The sequence below is a fragment of the Orbicella franksi genome, chromosome 7 (genome assembly GCF_964199315.1).
Source record: "Orbicella franksi chromosome 7, jaOrbFran1.1, whole genome shotgun sequence".
Lineage (NCBI taxonomy): Eukaryota > Metazoa > Cnidaria > Anthozoa > Scleractinia > Merulinidae > Orbicella > Orbicella franksi.
In genome coordinates this window covers 27928826-27956673 of record NC_138151.1, presented here as the reverse complement: position 1 = coordinate 27956673, position 27848 = coordinate 27928826, and the positions used below count along the sequence as shown (strand labels likewise).

The following is a 27848-nucleotide window of genomic DNA, read 5'->3' as shown; positions in this document are numbered from 1 at the left end:
GCTATGATATTGCAAAAGGGGGCATGCATGCTTGTAGTAACAACTGTCTGCCTAAGGGAGTTAACATTATCTTGCATTCCAAAAAGAGGAGTACATGTAGAATAAAATTATTAGTTGATTATTTTATGTCCATTCATAGCTCTGGCGATTGGACTGTGTAATTGGTACATTTTATTAAAATTAATGTTAACAATGGGAGAACATAGTTATGTGGACCAAAAATATTATAAACAAGAAGATCTTTTAGATCTTTATCATCTTATAACCGCACTTTTAAAATTTAACTGTTTTCTTAGCACTTCAGTTGCAATATTGCAGTCCTTGATGATTCATTGATTACTGTAGACACCACATCACTTCATCAACACAAACTGTATGATTGCACCATCGCTCTTAGCCTTTGTGAACTCCCCAATGACGTAAATTATGGTCTTAATCTGGAACTTTCTTTGAGATATGTATGGGCATGAAGGTTACGAATGTCACGATAATAACGCTATTAACGACAGCTTGCTACATGTCTCTTAAAAGTCATGATTAAATTTAATTGGTTTTGCAATAAGTAAAGGGCTGGCAAAGTAGTCACACGAGTCACACAATTCAAGAATTACGTTATCCACGGCTATCTTTAGTATGGTGGTTATTTCCCTACCCATGATGTAATCCTTGTATGTTCTGACACGTTCTTTGCTTGGCTGGGAAATATTTAATTTTTCTTCCAATCTCTGAACTCGCTTCAATAAAACAGCACGACAATTCACTTCTCTAGTCTGAAAATACAAAAAATACTCGGAAAATTACAGTTAGATCAATGTTTATCGCTCCTGGTGAAATAAAAGTTTAAAACAAGCACAATCTTAATCAACACGCTGCCCAAGAGAAAGTTGCAATGTCAACACATTCCATGAATGACGTAATTGCTTTTTATGTATTCAATACTCATTTCAAATCAAGCACTTCAGTAACACAAAAAGGCAATGTATTCTTTACTAAATAAAGAGTTGAATATTCATAAAATTTTCAGTACAGTAATGTTTTAACAGCTTTTGGCGAACAAACATCATAAGTTGCGGGATTCGAAATTTGGCTGAGCAGAGGTCTACGTCTGGTCACCGACAAAACAAGAAATAAACCCTGGGTAGAACGTGAACCACGCTTGGCCCATGGCCGCACGGTTAAGAATCAATTTGTGCATAGAAAAACAGTGATCGTACATGTAGCATTACATTGTGTGTTAACTGATTAGTATTCTTGTAAACACATATTTTTTCTGAATCAGCTATTTTTCGATGTTTTTGTATCTATTTTTAAGGAATGCCCCAAAAGAGAGTTATGAATATGAAGATGATTACAAAGAAACAGACCAGCTGTTAGATGACGAGAGCAGAACTGAAGAGTCTGAAAGAAATTCGTCAACACAGAAGAAACAGAAGAAGAAAAAGAAGCCCTCTCTCTCAAAAATACTTTGGAGCCTGTTTGGAATCAACTTTGCTATAGCTGTCCTCTGCAAGCTCTTAAATGACATGTTGTTATTTGTTCAACCTCAACTGCTGAAGTAATCATGCAAGATTTACTTTTGATATGTGTAAACTATATGTTTTTTCAGTCTGGACAACTGTTTTCTTTTTTTAATGTATTGTTTGAAAATTGAGACTCATCAAAAATTAAGTATGTACAACATCATACACTGTAAATTAAAAACACCAAGCTAGATGAACCAGACCTACACTTAGGCAGACTGTTACCTGGGCCAAGGGAGTGTTGTAGGTGACAGTCTAGAGGTATTCAGACAGTACCTACAGTAACTTTGCATATTATTGAATTGTATAGTAATTATACTAGTACTGTGCCAAAATTGGGTGGAGCTGTGTTGCACACCTCTCAAATCAGGACTATTTTTTGTAAAAACACTGAAAATACCTTTTGGAATCTTACTCCAAATTTCTGCTTGCCAGTACTCAAAGTAATGTATGATGTTAACTGGTATACCCTACTCTCAAGTTTTGGCTACTTTTTACAACATTTAATAAAATTTTCATTATTTGAATATTTACTGATTAATTTATTGTTGTTGTGTATTTTTAGGTTACTTATTGGCTACACTGAAGACAAGGATGATATGTTTGGTGAATGGAGGGAATGGAAAGGCTACGCCTACGCTGGTGGGATGTTTATCACAGCAGTCATACAATCTCTTGCTCTTCATCAGTACTTCCACAAAATGATGACAATTGGTATGAGAATGCGTACAGGAATTATTGGCTTAGTTTATGAAAAGGTAATTTATATATAAAATAATACTGACTGTTATGACAACTGCTGAGGAATTAAGATGTGCAGTACAGGGAACATCCTTAATCATAACCTGAATGCCGTGTGAACTAATAGATATTCTTACCAACTGAACAACGAGAGTGATGGAAGTAGGGGTGATGCAGTGGCAAGAGTGTCCACCTTGAGTGTTGCCTTGCATCATACACTGGAACTAGGTTGAGTTTGTTGTCGATTCTCACCTTGCTTTAAGGGTTTCTCTCCGGGGTCTCTGGTTTTTCTGCCTCCACAAAAACCAACACTTCTAAATTCCAATTCAATCTGGAAACAGTGAAAAAAACTCTCCCTCCGGTTTTCCTCCCTCCACAAAAACAAGCATCTCCAAATTTATCCTGTCAGTAATTTGTTTAATGCAATATTTTGGGACTGAGATTACGTTCTGGAAGTGCAATGTTTCCCTCTTTTATATCTATTTTATTTGCTTTTGTACTTGCTTTCATATATTTTAGAAACTTAAAGGACAGTATTACTTGATTTTGATGTAAAATAAAAAAAAAATGAAACAAAATAAATTAAATAAAATCTTAATTGACCACTCCCCCAATGGGGTTTTCAGGGCCCATGGAAGCAAATAATGAAACAAATGCAATGTAAATGAACATAACATGGTTAAAAATCCCAATTGGCAGGAAGCAGACTAGTTGGCTATTTACAAGCATGACCGAGGAGGTGAACTCGGGACTACCAAGAACAAGGAATATAGATTTTCCCTTTTAAAATACCTTGTTTATGGCCTAAGAAACTCAGGTACTGCGACCAGCTGGTGGTCAGAGTGGGACTTGAACCTGTGACCTCCAGATTTCAAGTCCGGCGCCCAGTAACCACTCGGTCACACTGCTTCCACTAAATGTCTGTTTAATTCACTCTCTTGAAGGCTTTGGTGTTGAACAGTAAGTCCAAGGGAAAGACAACAGCAGGTGAGCTGGTGAACTTGATGTCCGTGGATGCCCAGCGCATCATGGAGCTTACAATGTACATCAACTCATTGTGGTCAAGCCCACTTCAAATTGGTGTGTCACTGTACTTCCTCTATAACACGTTAGGACTGCCTATTCTGGCTGGGTTAGGAGTCATGGTGCTCATTATTCCATTAAACATGTGTCTTGGAAGTAGAATGCGTTCTTATCAGGTACAGTAAATCAGTCAGCTTTATATTTTAAGAGTTCTGCTTTAAACACTTCTGTCATCAAGAACTGCATTGCTACAGTAAATGAAGGTTGGCTATGTGCCTGAGGCATTCAGGAGCTTCCAATATTGGCAGCCAGCTCCTAGATGGAGACTGCTCTCAATCCAAGAGCACATGGAATCCTGGTGCATACACACATCAAAAAACACTGCTGCATGACTATCATGGAAATGCAGGATCCCTTTGTTGTGAACTCTGTTCAATTGCATTTAACTGCATTAAAAAGGGACCTCAAATTTGAGCATTGTTTTTGTTTTAAACTGGCTTGTACTGGCACTGTACAATGCACCGTACAATGACAAAGATGTGTATTAGTATTGAATATTAATTTGTAATCATGATTTGAATTCCTGAGGTGCAGAAAACTATGTGGGCTTTTTCCACTTATAATGTCTAGTATCTTAGTTCTTGACATTATTAGTGATAATTAAGACCAGTTTTGGTCTTATTCATGTAGCTGATCAGATTCTTGCATTATTTAACCAGCCGCCCTACTTAAATTGAAGGTGGGTGCCTGGGAAAGGGGTGGGGGAATGCTTGAAAAAAAAAATGCTACAGATTAAAGCACCCGGGACTGCTGTCAAACATGCTCTACAAAACTGCTTAAGAACTCAAAGATCCAGGGTAACATAAATTAATATAATTATAGTTAGAACGTTGCACATGTACATGTACTTGTGAGATAGACCACTGACTGGAAGAGCATGCTGAGCTCATGGCAGTTAATGTTGTTAAATTGTCATTTTATTATAATACCGCTTTTAGTGGTCGGTGAAACGCAGTTACATGTAATGGAACACGACACCCCTTTTAAGGGTTAGGCTGTTTACGTTCATCATGCAATCCAGTAGGATAAGCAGTAGCAGAATACTGAATGCACAATACTGAATGCTCAATTCATGAATGAACGTTCCCTTATTCTAGCAGTTAGCACAAACACTATTCATGTCTGTATTTTAGCTTCTGTCTCACAGTATAATCTAGCAAAATATCTCAGCTTCTCCTGGATTGGCCCATATATTTGGTAGCTCCATTCATTACTAACAAGCTTGCCACCTTGCGTCTATTTAGTTCGTAGTACAGCTGTACCTACTGGTTGAACTTTGAGACACTGTCTTGCTATGTAAATCTGACTACAATGTCAGAGGGCATTATCCTGGCAGCTTGCACGAGAATACACAGTTTGTAACAATTCAGCTTAATTAAAATTTCCCACCCTCCCTCCCTTGGAGAAGGGCTTTTTTTTTCTTCTTTGTCAATGAACTAGGGCCACTCCTTGTGGCTTGGTTAAGTCTGTGTAGCAACTTGCCCCAAGCTTTGGCATTGCTTGTGTCTTGCCATCTTATATCCTAGCCTTTATCTTGTCTGATCCAGCCTGTGCTGTGCGGGAGAGATAACAAAGGCTCAGCCAATACTCTTGTTCTATTCCCACGTTAGTGGGGGAATAAGTGAGGTTTTTAGTTTGTGTACCTATCATGAAGTTGGGTCAAACCTGCCACAGGGCTGTGTCCCCCTCAATTATGCCATATTGTTGTTTGCGTATTATGTTTTAATGTTACCTTTTACCTGGTTGCATTACATCTACTCTTAGTTTGAATAACGGAATAGTGACATTAAGTTAACTTAAATTTATTCAAATGATTGTTTCTCTGCATTATTAAATTGTAGATAAAGCAAATGAGTGAGAAAGATGAGAGAATCAAAGTCATGAATGAAGTTCTTGGTGGAATGAAGGTACACATACAGTATACAATGTATGTGGAAATGCAATTTGCTAGAAATAACATCTGCTTACATGTACAGGTAGCTTTCTGATAATCATTTGAAACTGGCTATATATATGGTACTATTAAGAGATACATGTACATGTACATGCATGAACTATAATTGTGCACCCTGTATATATCATCTTGCATTGGTCTAAGAGTTTTTCAAAATATTCGTATTTTAATATATTTAAAAAGTGCATATACCTACATGTGTGTCTAACATCTTCCTTCAAATATCATGCAGCCCTCTTACATGTACATGTATATGGCCTTCATGGAATGACTTATCTGGAAGAAACATTTTTAACCCTTATGGTTTCTACTTTGTTTTGTAGGTCCTTAAGCTTTATGCGTGGGAAGAGTCCTTTATGAAAGAAATCAAGAGAATACGCAATAGGGAATTGAAGTATGAAAGGAATTCTGGCCTCTGGGCCTCAGGTTTCATGTTCACGTTTGGCTGTGCACCTACAGTAGTAAGTGACAGATCAAAGTAATGGATTATAAACTTCATACTCAAGAAAGTTTGAAAACAAGGAACCTACATGTACAAGACATCTTCCATATTTTAACACAGAACTACCAAAACATTGTCACTGTTGATCAAATTTTTGCATTGTGGATCTTTGTTACTTGTACATCTATCAATCTGCACCATTGTGGATCCAGTGTGAGCCCATGCTATTCAATAAGCAATCAGTTTGCCTGGGTTGTGTAGTTCCAAAACATATCCATACCTACCCAATAGATATGACTCCCTACCCCTCTGGAAATTACCAGCAAGTCTCATACATTTCTTTAAAAGTTTTGGTCCTCTAGAACCCCCACCGTCCCCCTCCCTAGGAAACTCCAATCCCTTCTGTGGGGAGAGTATGGATATTTTCTGGAACTGCACATTGCGAATCTATGCTACTCCTGGTCATATATAAACCATCTCTCTTCATGCATTGCGAATCTATATTGCTCTATGAACAATCTCTCTGCATGCACTGCGGACGTATGCCTCTCGGTAAGAAATCTCTCAGCTCTCGCCAAGGGCCTATGCTACTCGATAAAGGAAAGTAAATGTCTTAAAATCCTCAATGGAGTGTGCTTACCGTTTTCAAGCTATATACATGTATGTGGTTACTCAATTCTACGTACCTAGACGAGTAAATTCTGGTTTATGGGAAACGCCAAAATCTCTGAACGTCCGTTATTGTTGATGTTGTTGTTTTTACTAATAATTTGCCCAAGCCGTCTGTCAACATGGTTTCCCTGCAAGATATTTATGTAATGTTCTTTGACCTTTTTTTATTTTTTATAGATATATTATAAATATATTTTTTATTTTTTTCAGGTTGCGGCCACCTCATTTGCTATTTTCGTGTTTACTGGGAATGTGCTGACAGCCAGTAAGGCATTTGTTGCCTTGTCGCTATTCAATGTGATGCGCTTCCCTCTTGTTATGCTTCCTGAAGTCATTGTAACTTGCATCCAGGTGGGTACATGCTGATCATATTTTTATGGCCATCTGCACTCCCATACGGACTGGTCTGGGGTGGTGTTGATTGGAGGTGAAGGGGATTGTGGAGCTCATTCTCAAGTGCTGCCCAAGAAGAGGGGTTTTCAACACCTTGCTGAATTTCTTCGGTGTAGACTGGAAAAGTTTCAGGAAAGAGACGTTAATCACAGAATCGCATAGCTCAGAGAATTACCGCACCCTGATTGGTTACCTAGGCGAAGTATTCAGCGTGGAATTGCGACTTTTGAAAGCGAGGCTTTGCGAGATATTGCACTATTTGCACAGACGTAAATGAAACGAGGTTTTCTTTCATTTAAAAAGAAGGCTATGCGATTCAAGGGAAACTCGTCGGTTTTTCGTGCGAAATTTAACGTGGGATTCCCTCGTCAGGTAATAAATTTTCCTTTAAAATATACCCATGAAAAGACCATAATATTTACAGACTTCTGATTGCGTTTATATTTACTGCATTTGTTTGTTATTGAGAGTTTGTATCATGCTTTAGTTTAAATCTACATTTTGCGTTCAATCAGGAATGCTGTTCTCTGACTGGCTACACTACTCACTATCTGTTCTGTTGTAGATAGTGAGTAGCCTAGCAGTGTGCGCTTGTTTTAAACGAACACGCGTTCGTTTCTTTGCGTTTTCTAATTTTCTGTGAAGAGGATTTAAATAAAATTTGGAACGACTAGTAAATTTATACTAAAACAATTCGCTCCTGATTTCTATGTGTGATTGTTGACTCAGGTTGCGCCCTCGTCAACTATTGCGCGATAGATATCCCGAGCTCGTCATCTAATTGTTAAATCGAGTGTTACATTGCTGAAATTTTTCTGTCGTCTTTGGTTTCAAAAGGCCAGGGTATCTTTAAAAAGACTACAAGAGTTTCTAGACTTGGAGGAGCTGGATCTCAACAGTGTGCAAAGGACTACATGTAAGAGTTAAGAATAAAAACCATCGAGAGGTGAATCATTGTCTTACGTATATAACATACAATACATTAACGTAGTATAAACTGAAATTTACCTCGCAGCTTTGTTAACTGATCTAGTTGAGGAAAAGAAAAATAATAATTGTATGGCAAATTAGATTCATCTTGATTGAGAGGACTCGGAGCTGTTCTTTCTTTCTTTTCCTCACGTCAATAAATGAAACAAGAAAAGTGGATTAAATATGACATCTGTGTGTTGTAACCGCTACTCAAAAAAAAAAAAGGATTTAAAAAACACAAAAAAGCCTGGATAGCATGGAATACGCGGCTAGCACCAACCTGTTTTAATTTTTTCACAGTGTCCTCGTCGGCAGTAGCAATAGAGAATGGTACGTTTACTTGGAGCAGCAGAGATGCGCCCGTGTTAAGAGAGTAAGTTTGCTAGTAACTTACCCACAACTAAAGTTATAAGACAATTTTACAGTGTTGGTGGTGAATAGAACGCTGACAGATACTGTTTCTACACTGTTAATAATGACCTTTCAAACACACCGCAGTGATTGAGTTCGGTTTCTTTGTAATGGAAAATCATAACTTTAAGATAAGTACCATCTCAGTCTGTACACGTGGTCAAATTATTTTTGGTGTTTTTTTTTAAGAATTTCACTAAGGATTCCAGCTGGTTCACTTGTTGCAGTGGTTGGTCAGGTTGGATGTGGAAAATCTACCTTGCTTTCTGCTCTTCTTGGAGAAACTGTGAAATTAGATGGGAACGTTTCTGTAGAGGTTAGAATTTGATTATAATCACGTTACCATTCATAGTTAACACAGCGCTTAATTTGATGATCACGTTATCAGTGAAGCCATTTTGTGGCATAGCTTTTACGTAATTTATCAAACACGAAAGACCGTGTTTGACCACATTTCCAAACACCGAGAAGAGAGTTGAAAATAAGACGCGCAGCGGAGTATTTTTGACGAACTTCGAGGTGTTTGGAAATGTGGTCAAACACTGTCTTGAGTGTGTGATATATCTTCTCAGTCGAAACTAAAACTAAGGAGAAAATGGAGAAATAAAATCGCAAAAATCTATGCTAATTAAGATCAGATATCCAAACACCGTCACGGTCCTGATTTCCTCTGTTTAAACTTGATGAATTATTAATGAATTTGAGAAGCTTATTTACCATTAATAACACAATGATTAATTTGATGATCATGTTATCAATGAAGCCATAGCTTTTTACCTGTCTTTCAAAATGAATCTTTGAGGACGCATTTTGGTATTGAACAATACTTATTAACTTATTAATTATGTCATGAATATCTTGCAGGGTTCTGTAGCTTATGTATCCCAGCAGGCCTGGATTCAGAACATGACTCTACGAGATAACATCCTGTTCAGCAGAGCTTTTGATTCCGCGCGTTATGAGCACGTGCTTGACTCGTGCGATCTGAGAACAGATCTTGAAATTCTTCCTGCTGGTGACTCCACAGAAATTGGAGAAAGAGTATGAAACATTTTATCACTTTTCGGTGTTTGAATTTAAATACAGTAGGGAAAGAACGGGTGGGGGAGAAGAAAAGCGTGAAATTTCTATAGATTTTTATTCCACATGAATATAAACGTTTTGTCTTTGTTGTTTGTTGTTTTTCTGTTTTTGTTTGCTTGTTTTGGAATCTACTCTACAATCCGTGTTAGAAATTAGGTCGATTTGTTTTTGTTTTTTTTTTCCTTCATGGTAGTCGCAAATTGTAACGCAAGTTGTTATTGGCTACAGGTAATTATATTGTAGCCAATGGTAGCTCCTGTTTTTTTTTATCCGGATTCAAGGTTGATTTTGTCGCAACATTAAAGGCTTCATGTGGTACGCTCCGAGAGGGCTTCACGAGATACACAAACCCTCAACTTGTCGCGAAATATGAGCTAATCTTATGCGTGACAAGTTGTGAGTTTGATGAACGAGCAGCAAAGCCAAAATTTGTTGCTCAAAGTAGACCCGCTCTCTACTATTAACAACAACAAGTTAATCACGCAAGGCGAAAAACTCGAAAAATCAGCTGAGTTGCGAGTTTTTGTATAGAACATATCGTCTCCGCCTTTAAAGCTGCAATATACGAAATAGCGATTTTAGTTCTCGTATTTTGCCGCCTTAAGAACACAGCGCAACATATTCATTTTTTTTTGTAGTGTACGTTAGGTGGACTGCATGTGCTCAAAGAAAATTTGAAGATGTATATTTAAAAGAACCATCGCAAAAAACCTCTTGTTTAGTTGTTATAAACTTGGATTTCGTTGTTTTGGGCTTAATTTATTTTTGCATTGCTTCGATTTGAAATATTTGAACCTGAACAAGCGTTTCGAACGCTTGAGGAAGGACTTATTTTTTACCCTGCAACTTACTTGATCTGACCAAATGTCTCAGATGCATGTTGTTTATGCTTCCAGATCAGACAGCAGCGTCTTAAGAAACTAGCATTCATTTTTAAGAAGGAGCAAAGCCATACATAGCAAGCCAAATGAGAACTGTACGGCTCGTAGAAAACATGGAGTAACATTCGCAATAAACTGTTCAGAATAATGGAAAACAATATATTGATTCGAGAGCATCCACGTGTTCTTAATCGATTCAGGCGACACGTATGCAAATAGTGTTCGGAAAATTACTAGCGTTTTGATTTCTTTTCTCACGGAGAAAAAGCGTCTTTGTTTGCTCGAGGTCGTTTTATCTATTTCGAAACAAAAAGGTGTAACTTTTCCTGTATAAGTGCTGTATTAAAACGAAATTTTCAAGATGTTCATCCACAGAAGCCCACCTTCTTAGGGGGAGGGGGGGGGGGGGGGAGATAGTAAGAAGTAAGGTTTTCTCTTTCCTTTAGAAAAAAGATTCACCATTTTCACTTAATTTCGTTACCGGGCCTCACTCTTTGTTAAACAAATGTAATTTTGCAAATAACAAGTTTTTCTTTATTTCAAACTTTTCATTGTACTATGAATAAAGTGTCTTAATTCTAAAATTAAATTCTGAGTTCAGAAATTACTCAGCTTTGACTGGAATTGTAAATTATATACGTCGTCAACTGAACTCAGTGCCTTTGGAAATGAACTCACATTATGTCGGGGTTGTTTTCGTAATCCAGGCTGCTATTTTCTTTGTGGTAATGAAACTTTACCGTGTTTTAAACAATATTTGTAGGGTATAAACCTCAGCGGTGGACAGAAACAGCGAGTCAGCTTAGCTCGTGCTGTGTATTTCAACGCTGATGTGTACTTGTTGGATGATCCACTCAGTGCTGTGGACTCACATGTTGGAAAACACATCTTTGACAATGTTATTGGTCCCAGAGGAATGCTACAACATAAGGTTTGTTCGCATAATGATAGCCTTGCAAAAGTTTACTGTCATTCATAGACAATGTATATGAAATACGATAGCTGTGCAGATCTTTTATGTACACCGATTTTTAAGCCTGCATTGCGTTGAACAGTAATGTCGTAAATTAAAACACCTACACACAATCATCCATAGTTCTTTGCTTTGCTCTGAAGGTGGGATTTAACCCTCACTAGTCTTCGTTAAATAAATTTAAAAATTAAAAAAAAAAATAATAAAAAATTCTAATAACCTTCCAAGCAGATGGGCTTGGAGGTTAGATCGTGGATCGCAGAGCGTAGATCGAAGAGAGTTGCTGGTAGAATGTAGAGAGTAGAGCGTAGATGGGCTTGAGGGTAGATTGTAGATGGTATAGCGTAGATCGAAGAGATTAGCTGGTTGAACATAGAGAGTAGAGCGTAGATGGGCTTGAGGGTAGATGGTAGATGGTATAGCGTAGATCGAAGAGAGTAGCTGGTTGAACATAGAGAGTAGAGCGTAGATGGGCTTGAGGGTAGATGGTAGATGGTATAGCGTAGATCGAAGAGAGTAGCTGGTTGAACATAGAGAGTAGAGCGTAGATGGGCTTAGAGGGTGAACCCTCTTACGGACTCATTAAGTAGTATTTAAAGAAATTTACTTTCCTAAGCCAGTTCCTAACGCGGTTTTTAACTGAAAAAATAGGTAGCAAATTCTCGTGATAATCTCTTGTACAGTCGAACGTCCAGTTGCGACCACCTCTCGTAAGCGACCACCTCTCCTCGGTGACCAGTTTTCCAAAATACCAAACGTTTCCTAGTCAAATCACTATCTTTGGGACCTCTTGTAAGCGACCACCTCTCGTAAGCGTCCGCGACCACTTTTAGAGCCAAAAGTTTGAAAAATTCTTTTGTATTCAACCTCCTGTAAGCGACTACTTGACAAATAATAGAGCCAAAATTGGTTAATAAGGTGTTGAAACAATAACGCAATACTCGATAGTACAAGAGACTGATATTTCTTAATGGCAAGCACAGTATTAAGTTAATAAAGATGGGGAATCTGTAATGAAATGTGAAGATAAATTAATCAATATGACACAAGCGTGGGACAAAGAAAAATTCTGAGTCCCCGACAGGAATCGAACCCATGACCTCCCGAACACCAGGCGGGCGCTCTGTCCACTGAGCTACGAGAACTCATGGAGAGCAAAGTCTTTTAACTGAGTTCATATATGACAGGTGTCCTGCATACTGCTAGGATCAACGCTATCGAAGTCATCGTGAGTAGTGATAAGTTAATAAAGATGGTGAATTTCATTACCGAGCTTAAAATTCACCATCACCATCAGTATTGTTTCTCGAAATTGACTTTTCACATCAATAAAACATTGAAAACATTGGGTAAGTCTCTGCAGTAACATATTCTAATGAGGCAAAATTTTCACCCAATATGGTCTTAGCTCTCATAAGCGGCTACCTCCCGTAAGCGACCACCTTGGCTTGACATTTTGGGTGGTCGACTGTATTTTTCGACTGTATTTTTATTTCCTTGTAGACTCGTCTGCTTGTCACTCATGGTATTCATTTTCTGCCCCAAATGGATCAAATTATTGTGCTGAAAGACGGAAGAATTTCCGAGGTTTGTTTTGTATTTTAACTATGGTCATAAAAAAAATAAGTTGGACTTTTTCTTTCAAAAGAATAGCCTTTAGAAATTACAAGGAAAAGTTCCGCGCTATTATTAGTTTCCGCTTCCTTTTTAACCCAGATCTACTGTGCAGAGGACAAGTGTTATTTCAGTATTCTTTGTCAGTTAATCGGCAAAGATTTTCATGTTAATACTAGGGTGTTTATCTTGTCTTGGCATTGATTCAAAAAGCATCTTCTGATATGAGCCGTGATGAAACACTTATCGACTCTACTGGCTAGCATGAACTTTTGCCGCGTGTTCTCTAATACTTGTCATATTCTCTCCAGTGTGGGACCTACTCGGAGTTGTTGGCCAACTCGGGAGCTTTTGCTGAATTTCTGCAAACTTACGCTTCAGAAAACCATTCATCAAACACACCAGGTAACATGCACTGCCAGACTGGATACAAGGAGTTAAACATTTGACTTTTGAGGGAGGGGTGGGTGATTTCGAAATAAAACGTCCTGAAAGCTTACGTGTACCAACTTGAAAAAATCATGTGCAGTACGACCACTGCCGGAAAAAAATTCACTCACGTTCAGTGAGCCAAAAAAAGCATGTTATACGGAGAAAAAGATGTTATCTATACACCAGTCCGAATATTATAGGCACCAGAAAAAAGGGTTTGTTCTTCGGACAAGTCATGGGAAAGATTTGTCCAAATCAATTTTGGCTTCTCGTCGTGGACAATTGAACAGAGGTCTTGGTACAACTTATGACATGACACATCAGAATATAACACATATCAATAGGTTTACGCATATGTACTTGTTGATAAATGCTGTATTGTGATAACATGTCATAACTTGCCCCTAAACATATGTCCAATTGTCCCGAACGAGAAGAAATTTGATTTAGGCAGATCTTTCCCATGACTTGTTGTATAAGTAACCTCTTGAAGTTTTTTCTTTCTCAACATCAGAAGAATACTTTTCAAAACGATGAACGACTCCTCTTGTGGTCTGCGTCTAATATTGCGTTCTATGATTGCCCCATTCCAAGGATTGAAATTCTCCTAGTTAAAATTTCAGAAATCATGAAGCACACCAGTCTATGATTTAGCTATGTTCTTTTGCGTCAGCTTCATTTCCAATTGTCTGTCTAGGAGAGACTGCTCTGTCTTCTGTGCAAGACAACTCTAAGTCAAACACCCCTACTGATACTGAAGAGGTTAAAAAGGATGGAAAGGATTTTGAGACGGACGATGCAAGTGAAACAGGAAAGATGATTGAAGAAGAGCGGGCAGAGACTGGAAGGGTAAGAGTACCGAAATGGAGGTTGATTTGTTAGTTTATTTCTTACCAATTACCATTATTTGGCAAAGTAGTCTTGAGAAAAATCCGAGCATTCTGATTTAAGATTGGTTATTTCTTGGTTGGGATAAGCCGTATATTTGATTCTAGTGCCTAACTTACCTTGCTCGAGCCGTACTGGGGAATGTTGGCCCACGATCATTTTTGTACTGACCTAGCTGCGCTCGGTCCTTATGGTAGGTACTTCATATATGATACCTTATAATGTACCGATATAATTGTATATTCATCTTACTCTCTTGTACCTTCTAATGCCTTTACTACTTGAGGTTCTTGGACTACTTAACGTAATTGGACTACTTGAGGTTCTTGAACTTGTTGAGGCTTTCTGGCTACTTGAGGTTCTTTGGCTTCTTGAGGTTCTTGGGCTACTTGAGCTATTTGGACAAGTTGAGTTACTTAAGCTACTTGGGGCTCTTGGGCTACTTAAGGTTCTTGAACTACTTGATGTTCTTGGACTACTTGAGCTACTTGGACTACAGCAGAGATACAAGAAACTGTCGGAGTTGATGACTTCTTCTACGTAAGGTCGAAGAGTAATCCCGCTGACGCACTCACAAGAGGAACCAAACTATCACGACTTACAGATTGGCTAGAGGAACCGTCTTTCCTCCAATTTCCCGAAGCAATTAGAATTGCATTAGAAGCTAGACATTAAGATGAGCATGTATAACAGTACATTATAAGATATCATATATGAAGTACCTACCGTCCGTGGTAGCCCAAGAACCTTGAGCAGCCCAAGAACCTTAAGTAACCCAAGTACCTCGAGTAGCTCAAGAACCACAAGTAGCTCAAGAACGTCAAGTGGTCGAAGTATGTCAAGTAGCAAAGGCATTATATAGACGCAAGACATGTACAGTAAGATGAGTGTGTATAACAATACATTGTAAGGTATCATATATGAAGTACCTACCGTCCGTACTGGCATGACCTCGGGCCAATGTGCCTTGCGCTCAATAAGAGACTAATATTTAGTTAGAGTACACTGCCTGTAGAAGAAAAATTTAGCTCACATAAAAATACTTGCAAAATTTGGGTAGCCAATTCGAACAAGCATCCATGTCTCCTTTGGTCAATGCATCTTAAAGAAAAACGATTTTGCATTTGGTTTTTGCCCCACCTTTCCTGTGCTTGCATTTGTTGCAAAGTTTTACAATGAACAATCTAGTGACGTTTTGTAAGCCTCATGTGATGATCTTATCGGAATATTTTGTTAAAGTAATTTAATTTGCCTCTTGATGTGGGTTTTGTTCGTCTCTAATCTCATAACGAATAGCTGCAGATAAAATGTACCAGAAATGACCAAATGAATGAGTTTTTGCTTGTTTCAGGTGAAATTCTCTGTGCTTCTTGCGTACATCAAGTCGGTCGGTCTCTGTGCTACAGTCTTCACCATAATCTTCCTGATCCTAATGGAATCTTGCACAGTAGCCACTGGAGTGTGGCTTGCCTACTGGAGCTCAGCAAATGTTACTACAGACAAACAGCGAGACATGTACATCGGAATTTACGGTGGCATCGCACTGGGCCAAGGAGTGTTCTCCTTTCTTCTCTCCGTCTGTACCACATTGGGATCAATGGTCGCTTCACGTAGACTTCATCATCGTCTCTTAGTCAACATAATGCATTCGCCAATGAGCTTTTTCGATACTACACCACTAGGAAGAATTGTAAACAGGTTCTCCAAGGACTTGTACATTGTAGATGACACTATACCCCGATGCATAACGAATTTCCTCTGGTGTATCATCGATGTCATCGGGAATATTGTTGCCATAAGTTATGCCACTCCGTTGTTTTTGGTGGTGATACCTGTTCTGGGAGTACTTTATCTTTATATTCAGGTTAGTGAGACAACTACAGGAGGTGTTTAATTAAAGAAATTCGGGTCTTTTTACAGTTGAATCTCGCTATTTCGAGCTCTCAAGGGTAGTAAAAAGCGTTGGGAATAAGAGGAAGCCGAGTTCTGACGCCGATAGTAAGTGCTTGCAAAGTGTGTTTACATGGTAGGGAGAGTCATGCGGGTTCGACGTAACCGAGTTCGAAATAGCTAAAGTCTACTGTGTAATAAATAATATATAGATTTAGGCCAGCCTAAAAGCGTAGCTCCTGGGCCGGGTTGTTCAGAGCCCGATTAAGCTAACCCAGGAAAAGATAGAATTTTAATTTGAGTTTTCCAACTTTGCGGTGAGGTTTTCTGTATATTGTTTGGCCTTCTGTTTTGAGTTTTAATAATCGCCATATACACAAAACAAAGCAGCAAAAAAAAAATTTGTATGGAAGAAAAAGTTACAATTCGGTTAACTTTTAATCCTGGGTTTGTGTTATCCGGCTTCCGAACAATCCTGCCCTGTTTTCAACAAGTTAACCAGGCGTGAGCCCACGATCCAATCGAAAACAAGCACTTGATCAGCGGTCAACTTCAAAAAAATACATGACCTCGATGAGCTGTAAACTTGAGCCCGCGATATGGTCACGTGATACTGGTCAGCGGATACCTTGTTTTGATAGGTGTCAATTGATGATAACATGGTTGTCCAATATCAGAAGTACACGGTAAACCAAGGCTACAGGTCTCTGCCAGCCTATTATTTAGAGTTTGGCCGCCATGTTGCGCGACTCTGTCGCCGTCGCCGTCGCCGTCGTGCGTACGCGCCCACGAGCAATACTCAACTCATGGGTTTCCTTTTCTTTTCGATATGAGTATGGGGCTCCGCTATTATTAAAGACAATTCAATGTAATTCAAGAGTTTTGATTGGCTTGGCCATCATGGTATATGAGCCATCGTACCATGCTCTACAAATGTGGTAAGAGTACGCGTGATTTTTGAGGGCGTTTTTATTTTTATTTTAATCTAGTTTTGTATACTTTGGGGGCGTTTTTAAGGACACAATTATTCCACTCGCCCTTGTGGGATATGAGATGACTATACTGTGTATAGCCAACTCGGTGGTACGCGCTTCGTTGGCTATCTACCATCTCATGTCCAAGGCGCGCTCGTGGAAAATTGTTAAACACTAAATGACCATCATGTCTACATTTAATTGCTACTGTTGGACATCTATTAATACAATGGAATTTACATACTTTAACTGAGTATTACGTCCACTGAACGTTAAGGGCCAATCCACACACGACTGCTCTCATGCGGCTTTGGAGGCTCAGTTGGGAGAGCATTGCACTGGTATCGTAAAGCTCGTGGGTTCGAATCCCGTTCAAAACCTGAAATTTTTTTGGTCTTTTTTCCAGTAGTGTTATGGCTGCATTTGCATCTATCATCATGACTAAATGACTGAAAAGTGTATTAAAGAGAAAGTAATTTGAGTTTGAAATGGGAAGGATTTACACTGTACTGTGTTTGATTGTTGTGCAACTAGTTTCAGGGTCTCCACATGTCAGGAAAACGGCATCTGGATATTAAAAAAAAAATGTACTTTAGGTTAGGGAAAAGCCTTTTTATGATCAACGGAAAATAACAGAAAACCATTAAAACCTTTCCCCCATCTTCCCACAGAGAGTTTATGTGGCAACGTCACGTCAGTTGAAAAGGATCGAGTCCGTGAGCCGATCACCAATCTACAGTCATTTCCTAGAAACGATCAACGGTGTTAGCACCATCCGAGCATATTCACAACAGCAGCGCTTCATCCGGGATAATTACTACAGGACAGACGAGAATCAAGTGGCATACTACTCCACTATATCCTCTAATAGGTAAGGAAAAGTACATTTTGTCCAAGCAACTAAGGTCCGTCCACACTACGCGGGAGAAATTTGAAAACGCAGATTTGTTTCTCCGGTTAGGCCTACCGTCCACACTAATCCGTCACGAAAACGGAACTTAATTTTCGAAAATGCTCTTCAAACTGGAGGAATTTGAAAACGCCCACTTTGCGTTTTAGCGTGGACGGAAAACATTTTGAAAACAAAGCGTTTCGTAAACGATGACGTTACGATAATCATATGATTTCCCTGCTCGAGTTTTACACAAACACAAATGCAAAATGGCCTGTGATTGTTGCGTTTTCAAATTCCTCCGGCGTAGTGTGGAGGGAAAACATTTGATGCGTTTTCAGAGTGAAACCTCTGTTTTCAAATTCTTACGGGGTAGTATGGACGAGCCCTACCAATGATAAATGCCATTTCATATTCACAACGGAAAATTTTGGGGAATGAAGGACAAACGTTACAAAAACATTTTTATTAAAACCATTGGTATCTGGATAAGGGGAAGGGGCTATAGAAAGAGACAGTAGTCTCAAGTTATTCTAGTGGGTCCATTACATGTATAATAGTTTTGACCACTTCCCTAATTGCCTTTCATAGGTGGCTCGCAGTTCGTCTTGAATTCCTTGGAAACTGCCTGATATTTTTCGCTGGGATGTTTGCTGTGATAAGCAGGGACAAAATTATTAGTGGACTTGTGGGCATGTCATTGACGTATTCATTAGAGGTGAGGGCAGAGTGAAGCCTGGCTATATCTTGATCTTTAGAAGGGAAGTTATGTTTTTATTGCCATTTTTGTTAGCTTGTAGAGTAGATGGTTTGATTGATAGAAGGTACAGGTGATACAGAGCGGCAGAACGCTGTTTGCAATACACGAGCGCGAAACGCGAAGGTGAGCGCGGAGCCTGGAAAAATGAACTGCCTGAAAACACGCTATCGATGCGTGCTCTTGTAAACGCCTGCATGGCGCAGCGTCATTTCTGATTGGTTGCATTAAAATCATTTGACTAAAAGGGACATGTATGGAACGCCAGAACTGTCTTATGATACTTTTTTTTATTATATTGGGTGGTTATGTCATTATATTGAGTAGTTATGTTATTATATTCGGTGATTAACTCATTATACTCGGTGCTTATTCCATTATACTCGGTGCTTATGTCTTTATATGCGGTGCTGTCTTCATTATATTCGGTGCTTATTCCATTATATTCGGTGCTTCCCTCGTTATATTCGGTGCTTTCTTCGTTATATTCGGTGCTTTTTTCCTTATATTCGGTGCTGTCTTTATTATATTCGGTGCTTATTCCATTATATTCGGTGCTTACTTCATTATATTCGGTGCCTACTTCATTATATTCGGTGCTTACTTCATTATATTCGGTGCTTCATTATATTCGGTGCTTACTTTATTATATTCGGTGCTTACTTCATTATATTCGGTGCTTACTTCATTATATTCGGTGCTTACTTCATTATATTCGGTGCTTACTTCATTATATTCGGTGCTTACCTCATTATATTCGGTGCTTACTTCATTATATTCGGTGCTTACTTCATTATATTCGGTGCTTATTTCATTATATTCGGTGCTTTCTTCGATATGATCGTCACCAGTCTTCGCAAGGGGTCGTACAATTTGGAGGTAGTCTAGGGAAAGCCGGGAAAAACGGGTGTCACGAAAACTCAGACCCCGAAACAGACCCCGAAAACTCAGACCCCTCGAAATTAAAAACTCAATTGTTATCACCCGAATTGCTCTATGGCCACAATGGGGCGAGATGTTTATCTTCTCCGGTTTATGTTGTCGCGTCGATCGAACGGTGAAACACAAATATTTAACTTCTCAGGTTTATCGCTGTCGCGTCGGTCAAACAGTGAAGAACTAACAAGGTTTAGAACAGCAGCCGACACTGCTTTTCAAAACAGACCTTTTTTATGCAATCGTATGCAGCAAAAAAATGTGTTGTTCTCTGAAACATACTCGTTTGATCGCAATCTGCTTTTTGACTTTATGTGCGTTGCGTGACTGTCGGCACGTAAAAAGTCAACACGTAAAAAGCACGTGAAGGTCGAACCGATTGAACCGCCATGTCTGGTCTCGAAATGTGAGTGAACGAAAATTGAAATGAAGAATACAAAAGCAAAAACCGACACAACTTCTGGTTCTTTCCGTTGTGGCAAAAACTGTGCTACTTGTCCCTACATTTCTCACGGACTTACTACATACTTCTACCGGGGAAACGCGCGCCATAAAATCCAACCTGACCTGTGACACTAAAAACCTCATCTACATGATTCAATGTAACCGCCGTAATTTACAATACATAGGAGAGACGAAACGACAATTAAAAGACCGATTTAATGAACACCGCCGTACCACAGATAACCCTAACAACAAATCTAAACCTACTACAGCCGCCGAACATTTCCTGTCCTCTCCTAACCACACTGCTAACGACATGCAATTAATCCCCATCGAAAAAATCGTTTCTAACCGAGACTCTATCCGTACGGCCAGGGAAGCTTTTTTAATTCAAAAAGGCAGAACAATTGATCCTAATGGTCTGAACATCCGCGAAGAAACATATTAATTGTTTCCATTTGTTTTCTTTTATTATGTTCTTTTATCATGTTATTTTATTTTACCGTATGCTTATCTTCAATTTACACGATCAATTACTTTTGCGTAGTCCGGTATTACGTAAATATCGGCTACACAACATAAACCGGAGAAGATAAACATCTCGCCCCATTGTGGCCATAGAGCAATTCGGGTGATAACAATTGAGTTTTTAATTTCGAGGGGTCTGAGTTTTCGGGGTCTGTTTCGGGGTCTGAGTTTTCGTGACACCCGTTTTTCCCGGCTTTCCCTAGACTACCTCCAAATTGTACGACCCCTTGCGAAGACTGGTGACGATCATATCGAAGAAAGCACCGAATATAATGAAATAAGCACCGAATATAATGAAGTAAGCACCGAATATAATGAAGTAAGCACCGAATATAATGAGGTAAGCACCGAATATAATGAAGTAAGCACCGAATATAATGAAGTAAGCACCGAATATAATGAAGTAAGCACCGAATATAATGAAGTAAGCACCGAATATAATGAAGTAAGCACCGAATATAATGAAGTAAGCACCGAATATAATGAAGTAAGCACCGAATATAATGAAGTAAGCACCGAATATAATGAAGTAGGCACCGAATATAATGAAGTAAGCACCGAATATAATGGAATAAGCACCGAATATAATAAAGACAGCACCGAATATAAGGAAAAAAGCACCGAATATAACGAAGAAAGCACCGAATATAACGAGGGAAGCACCGAATATAATGGAATAAGCACCGAATATAATGAAGACAGCACCGCATATAAAGACATAAGCACCGAGTATAATGGAATAAGCACCGAGTATAATGAGTTAATCACCGAATATAATAACATAACTACTCAATATAATGACATAACCACCCAATATAATAAAAAAAAGTATCATAAGACAGTTCTGGCGTTCCATAGACATGGACTCCGAACCTACTCCTTGGGAATTTGTTTATTAGAACTTGTCATCTATTATTTCAGTCGACCTTACTCTGCTTTAAGTTTGCTTGTAAAGGACTTTACATGCTCTATATGCTGCACCATTAGAAAACACTTGCGGACCAAACTATGGACTTTGTGTTCAACGTATTCTAATGTGGGACAGTTACGAAATACGTATCACTTTCTTCCTGCAGTGTTAACTTGCAGAAATTTAATTGTAATTATCATTTAAGCCTGATTTGAGCGAATGAGTACCAGATACCTAACACTCTGTTATGTTCTTTAGATTACAGATACACTCAACTGGTTGGTTCGCATGACAAGTGAGTTAGAGACTCATCTTGTTTCTGTCGAAAGGGTGAAGGAATATTCAGAAACAGCCACTGAGGTAAACAATAAACTAGAATAAAAGAGACTTCTTGTAACTGCATTTCGCAATGTACTTAGAAGCTATCTAACTATACCCTAGAATTCCTTGGCTTGGATCGGTGTATGCTTATCTGGAGAAATATAATTAACGAAAAAAAAAAATTGAAGGATTTTCAAATCAAATCTTGCTCATTTTATTTTAATGCAAATTATTTATCACCACTGAATCATGCTTAACATCAGGACGTGACATGACATCTTATTACGTGACACGACATGACATGAAGAGACACGACTTGAGATTACGTGACATAAAATAAGATGACTAGAAATGGCATGGCATGACATGACGATATTCACCAATCACGTGGTGTATAGTGACCCATTAGAACAGCTTTTTACAAGATAGATCGCAGACACGGAATTACTATACAATGTGATACTATAGAATCTTTTGAAACAAACACTTCAGTCTGTTTTCCCACGAAAAGCTATTAATGTTGTTTTTCTTCGTTACATACGATCGTGTTTGTTGTTTCTTTGGATTTTTCAAGTACTTTTAGTAATACTTTCTCAAATATTGAAAGATCATTCAAAAAGAAAAGATACTGATAACACCATTTGCAATCCCAATTTATAGGCTGACTGGATTATTCCGAACCGTCGCCCTCCAGATGAGTGGCCTTACTCAGGAAAAATTGTAATGGAAGAGTTTGATCTGAAATACAGAGAAGGATTACCTCTTGCACTGAAACAGATCACCTGTGATATAAGACCAGGAGAAAAGGTACATTGATGAGAATTATATAATTAAACTTCAGAAGGCAGAAGTGAATTACACCTTGTCCACACTACGCCGGGAGAATTTGAAAACGGAGCTTTATTGCTCCGGCTAGGCCTACCGTCCACACTAATCCGTCACGAAAATGGAGCTTTTCGAAAACGCTCTTCAAACCGGGGAAATTTGAAAACGTCTGCTTCGCCTTTAAGTGTAGACGGAAAACATTTTGAAAACGATGACTTTTGATCATCATGATATTTTTCTGCCCGAGTTTTACTCAAACTTAAATCCAAAATGACCGGTTATTGTTGCATTTTCAAATTCCTCCGGCGTAGTGTGGACGGAAAACATTGCATGTGTTTTCAGAGTGAAACCTCTGTTTTCAAATTCCCTTCTATTGTTCTCTTCCCGACAGATCGGCATTGTAGGTCGTACAGGAGCTGGTAAATCGTCGTTAGCTTTGGCCTTGTTTCGTATTCTTGAGAGAGCTGGTGGACGGATTATCATTGATGGTGTTGATATCGCCACCATTGGACTTCAGGATCTTCGGTCACGCCTCACTATTATTCCACAAGTAAGGGATTGTTGCTTTGTGTAGGCACGTCAGGGCTCGAAATTAACTTTTTCGTTCGGGAGCCAGCTGGCCACTAACGGGAAAAATTTGGTCGCCAGATCGTAAATTTTGGTCGCCAACTTATTTTATATATAACTCACATGAGAACACTAACATGATTTTGTACGTTACTTTGCATGCAAGAAAGTCACAAATGAAGAGCTAAAACTTTTGAAAACAGCACGAGTAAGACTTATAAACTGTTATAAAGCTACCGTTGTTCTCAGATTATAGGGAGCTTAAGCACGCGCGTTTTTGAGAGGCGGACGGCAACCGGAAGAGAAGATTTCGCATGCTTGGACCGCATTGTCCCCCAGATTTTTATACTACTCATCTCTAATGAAGAAAAGATACTTAGCAATGTGAATATGGTTGTGTGAGGACAAGTTTAAAGTGAAAAAAGCTCACTTCCGGTTATCGTCCGCGTCTCAAAAACGTGCGTGCTTAAGTTCCCTGATGTCTCTGGTTCACAGGTGATGGTTTTCTTCTAAGTTATTTTAAATGGAGCGAAGCACAAAAACTTTTACGTCCGTGGTTTTCGTAATGACACAAACACGATCCTTTCGTATTTCTTCAAAACGCAGTTCTTTATTTTCGTCGCCTTTCGCCGCTGATAAACAACACTGTGCTTGGTCTAGGCTCCTACACAACTGATCGCATATGCCGCCATTGTTCTAGCGTCAGCTGAAAAGCGCACGGTGTTGTAGTGTGCCCGCGATCCCAGTTTTGGAAGAGGCCGCTGAAATAATATGACGCTTGGTAAACGCAGTTTCCACGTGTCGAAGTAATTTTTACAATTACAAGTAATTTTTACGATTTTCTTGTAATATTCAGACATTATTTTAGTGGGGACGGAAAGGTGAATTGTCTACTAGCTACCGGATCCGAATAATTTCCCTATCTAAAGATTTAAAAACAAAAGTTGTGTTGTGGTCATCTTTACTTATCGTACAAATCGCGAGTCGCCAGCTGGCGACCAGTTCTGAAAATTTAGTCACCAGTGCTCAATTTTTGGTCGCATTGGCGACCAGTGAGTCGCAATTTCGAACCCTGCACGTACAGCGTGCTCATTCTAGATTAGTCCACTTTTGTTTACTTTTGTTTCGTGTTCAAAGTGCCACCATTGGATTGCAGAATATACGGTCACGGATTCCTACAGCTTTGGCGTGACGCAGAGCAAATAAAGTCATCCTTTAATAATATCGCATAAACATGGTGTTGTCAGTGCATTTCAAATGCAATAGATGTGACTCAAACAGCGCCAACACAAAGCAAGAAAATTAGTCCAAAAGAAACAAACAAACAAACAACAACAACAAACAATAGAGAACCTGAAAACGGTTTCTTTCCTGCGAGGACTTCATTTTTTTAAGTGGCCAAATAGTGTGAAGCAGGCTGCCTGTTTTTCTGTGGTCTTTTGTTAATTGGTAGTTGTTCTGACTCTCCTGACCTTGTCCCTGGCAACAAGGTTTATTTATTGTCTTAATTAAAGAGTTCATCAATTGTACCTACTCTGCGAGTGACAATGTTATATTCGGCATAGCCTTAGTGATTTCCAAACCTTCTTCCTACAGGACCCCGTACTGTTTTCTGGAAACCTTCGGCTAAACCTGGACCCATTTAATAAACACACTGATGAAGAACTGTGGCAGGCGTTGGATGTGAGCCACTTGAAGAACTTTGTTTCAGGGCTGAGCGAAGGACTGCAGTACACAATAGCAGAAGGAGGAGAAAATTTAAGGTAATTTCTTCAAAAAGAGGAGGAAAAAACACACACACACTGTGGTTTTCATGGAGGTTTAGCAGTTTCTCGTTCTTTTGTGAGTTAAAGATTTGCCTCGGTAACCTAGAACAGAGCCTTTAGCAGGACTGTAGAAAACTGAGGCACTTGTCTTTTCTTTTTCTTTTTCTTTTGTTTCGTTTTTCTTTGTTAATAGTCATCATAAACACCCTAAATACTAAGGAAGAGAATTTAATTATAGACATTGCCTTAGTCATGATTTTTTTTGTGGCTATATCTCTGCTCAGTGTGAGATTTCGTTTCAATAGTGCAGTAATGGGAAATGAGATCGGCCTCGAATTGGATTTGTTTTTGTGTTGTTATATAAGACCATTGTGTGCTTATAGGTACTTTATTTTTGTCCTCTTTTCTCTATATTTTATATATGTACTTTGTCTTATTTTTGTACGCATATGTACTCGATTCTTTGCTTATTTTTCTATTTTCTTATATATCTGCAATTTTGATTAATTGATTCGTTTTTCAATTCTTTTCACCGTCATTCTTTTCTACCTTTGCCTCTTTGCTTCTAACTTTGCATTATCCTTCCCTGCAACGGGCATACTTTCTACCTCAAGCACTTTGCTTCCTTTCCACTTCCCATCTCCCTCCTAACGACCCATTCTTCATCCTCTCATTCACAAATAGAAAACATATACCATACAACGTCTCACCCTTAATAATGAGTCAAATGCCCAGTGGTCAGGTCCAATATTTTGTGTTGCCGCTTTTTTGCAAGCAATTCAATGCAGCCTTTCTTCCGCAGTGTTGGTCAGCGGCAGTTGGTGTGTTTAGCACGGGCGCTGCTCCGTAAAAGTAAGATCTTGGTTCTCGATGAAGCCACGGCCGCGGTGGACCTGGAAACGGATGAGTTCATTCAGCAAACGATTCGGCGTGAATTCGCTGACCGCACAGTGTTCACCATTGCGCACAGGCTCAACACTATCATGGATTATGATAGGTAGGGGTGAATTATCACGGAGGTCCCTTTTGAGGTGTAATTTCAGGTGTGATTTGAGGCTAAGCCAGATTATGTTAAGATTTAAAGCAATGGAGACCTACCTGTAAAAGAAGTGATCTGGCTTCTTTTTTTGTTTTCTTTTGTTTTTTTGTTTGTTTTGTGTTTTGTGTTTTTTTTTTTTAGTTACTATGATCTTGGTGCGTGGATTGAAACTTCAAATGGGTGTTATATGGGGTAATGTTGGCATTCGATGGGGGAACGCAGACACTAAGTTTTTGATCTCGAATTGTGCCCTCGTTTTTTGGAAAATAACCTAAAACTAATTACATTTTACTGTCCCTTCATTCACAGTATTGTGGAATAAAGTGTTAAAGTATAATGGTAATAATGTATCAAATTATACGGGCTGTGAAACTTAATTGGTTACTAATGAACTGCTCTGTTCTGACTGCAGGGTCTTGGTTCTCGATAGTGGCTCCATTGTTGAGTTTGACTCGCCTGCAAACTTATTGAGTCGTGACGGACTGTTCAAAAAACTGGCACAAGATGCAAGACTGGCATGAGTAATGAGACAGCAGCATTGTGACACGCCATTGTAAGATAGACTGCAAGCATTACAAACACCTTGCGGAAGAACGCGAAGCAACGGGAGCCACACGTGTTTACCTTCTTGATGGAGGCAAAAGATGACAGTGTGGGTCATCCAAAGTTTCACTTTCTCCATAAATTAACCTTTTGGATCCCAGTATCCGATATATCGGACAGCAGCGTAGCCTGCACTTCCTTTAATCAACACTCTGTCCCTTAGTCATTACCACTCCTCAAACGGCTAATTTCGCAAAAACGTAATTGGAATTGCCATCCTGAATAACATGCATGGCATAATTATGAGGTGTTCAAACAGTCAACAAGCAAACAAGCAAACAAACAAACAAAAGAGCAACAATATGTCAAAACCTCTTCTGTCAAGCATCTCCATACTGTGCACCCATCTGCACTATGGACAAATATCTTTGTCCCAGAGAAACCAGAGTTCATTCAAAAATGAATTCCAATTAAACTTCCACGACCTCCGCATCCATAACATTAATTTTTTACGGACTCTCATCTCTGCCCCTTTTAGTGTTCATATTTAAAAGGTTTCACTGCACTACTTTTTTTTATAAATGTATAAAGGTATAGTTTGTTCCAGGTGTTTGGTTTTGAACCAATCCGGCTTTTGTAAGTACAGTGTAATTTGTATTTTAGTTACCCGATAAAGAACCGAGATGGCGCATGCTCTGGGTGGGTTGTGCAGTCATCAAGTTGTTCTTGTGTTACCAATAAAAAAAGAAAAAAAAAACGCCTTGCGAAATGTGTTTTTTCACCGGTGTCAGCTTCAACCAATTTCAGCAGAAACCAAGAGGTTATGATCCTTGCAGAGACACATATTTAACAATGACTTTGTCTGGCACATTACTTGAGTGTTTTTTTTCTTTCTTTCTTTCTCAAGTTCTCCAGAATTTAGTGTCTTTGAAATATGTTCTGACTTAGTCCCACGTCCACATGTATCCGGATATTTTTGAATCCGCAACTTTTTCTTTCCGGATACGGCTTCCGTCCACACGCTTCCGGTGAATTCGGCAGTGAATCCGGTGATTATTTTTTGCTACGTGTGGACGGGGAAATTTTTTAATCCAGAAAGAAAAAGTTGCGGATTTAAAAATATCCGGATAAGTGCGCATAATGTACTTTAAAATGTTATTTAAAATTATGTTGCCGTTCCAAACTTTAACAAGCCAGGATCAAAATGTGCGATCCGGACCTGATCCAAATATCCAAGAACAGCTTGTGCTTGCGTGAACATATGAGGAAAAACATTCAGCGCGGTAAATTTCCATCTTTAATTAAACCTCACTTCTTCAAGAGACGAATGACGATTTTATAAAAGTGGTTATCTTGGTAGACTTGTCTGCCATATTTTTGGCACCTCCACTTTCAAT

The 27848-nt window shown here is 38.9% G+C and overlaps 1 protein-coding gene across 1 annotated transcript in view; it reads left to right on the top strand.

Moving 5' to 3' along the window:
- LOC145492920 (multidrug resistance-associated protein 1-like) overlaps positions 1-26727 on the top strand; it is a 31376-nt gene extending 4649 nt beyond the window's left edge. The window contains exons 5-27 of the mRNA XM_081472297.1: positions 1313-1555; positions 2086-2278; positions 3206-3460; positions 5186-5251; positions 5622-5759; positions 6623-6763; positions 7643-7721; positions 8078-8150; positions 8378-8504; positions 9053-9229; positions 10916-11083; positions 12629-12712; positions 13051-13144; positions 13869-14020; positions 15411-15923; positions 17595-17794; positions 18407-18533; positions 21649-21750; positions 22372-22518; positions 22928-23086; positions 24700-24866; positions 25672-25866; positions 26321-26727. Of these exons, the coding sequence (XP_081328423.1) occupies positions 1313-1555; positions 2086-2278; positions 3206-3460; positions 5186-5251; positions 5622-5759; positions 6623-6763; positions 7643-7721; positions 8078-8150; positions 8378-8504; positions 9053-9229; positions 10916-11083; positions 12629-12712; positions 13051-13144; positions 13869-14020; positions 15411-15923; positions 17595-17794; positions 18407-18533; positions 21649-21750; positions 22372-22518; positions 22928-23086; positions 24700-24866; positions 25672-25866; positions 26321-26429 (3709 nt within the window). The 3' untranslated portion in view covers positions 26430-26727. The remainder of the gene's footprint in view (positions 1-1312; positions 1556-2085; positions 2279-3205; positions 3461-5185; positions 5252-5621; positions 5760-6622; positions 6764-7642; positions 7722-8077; positions 8151-8377; positions 8505-9052; positions 9230-10915; positions 11084-12628; positions 12713-13050; positions 13145-13868; positions 14021-15410; positions 15924-17594; positions 17795-18406; positions 18534-21648; positions 21751-22371; positions 22519-22927; positions 23087-24699; positions 24867-25671; positions 25867-26320) is intronic.
- The last annotated feature ends 1121 nt before the right edge of the window (positions 26728-27848 follow it).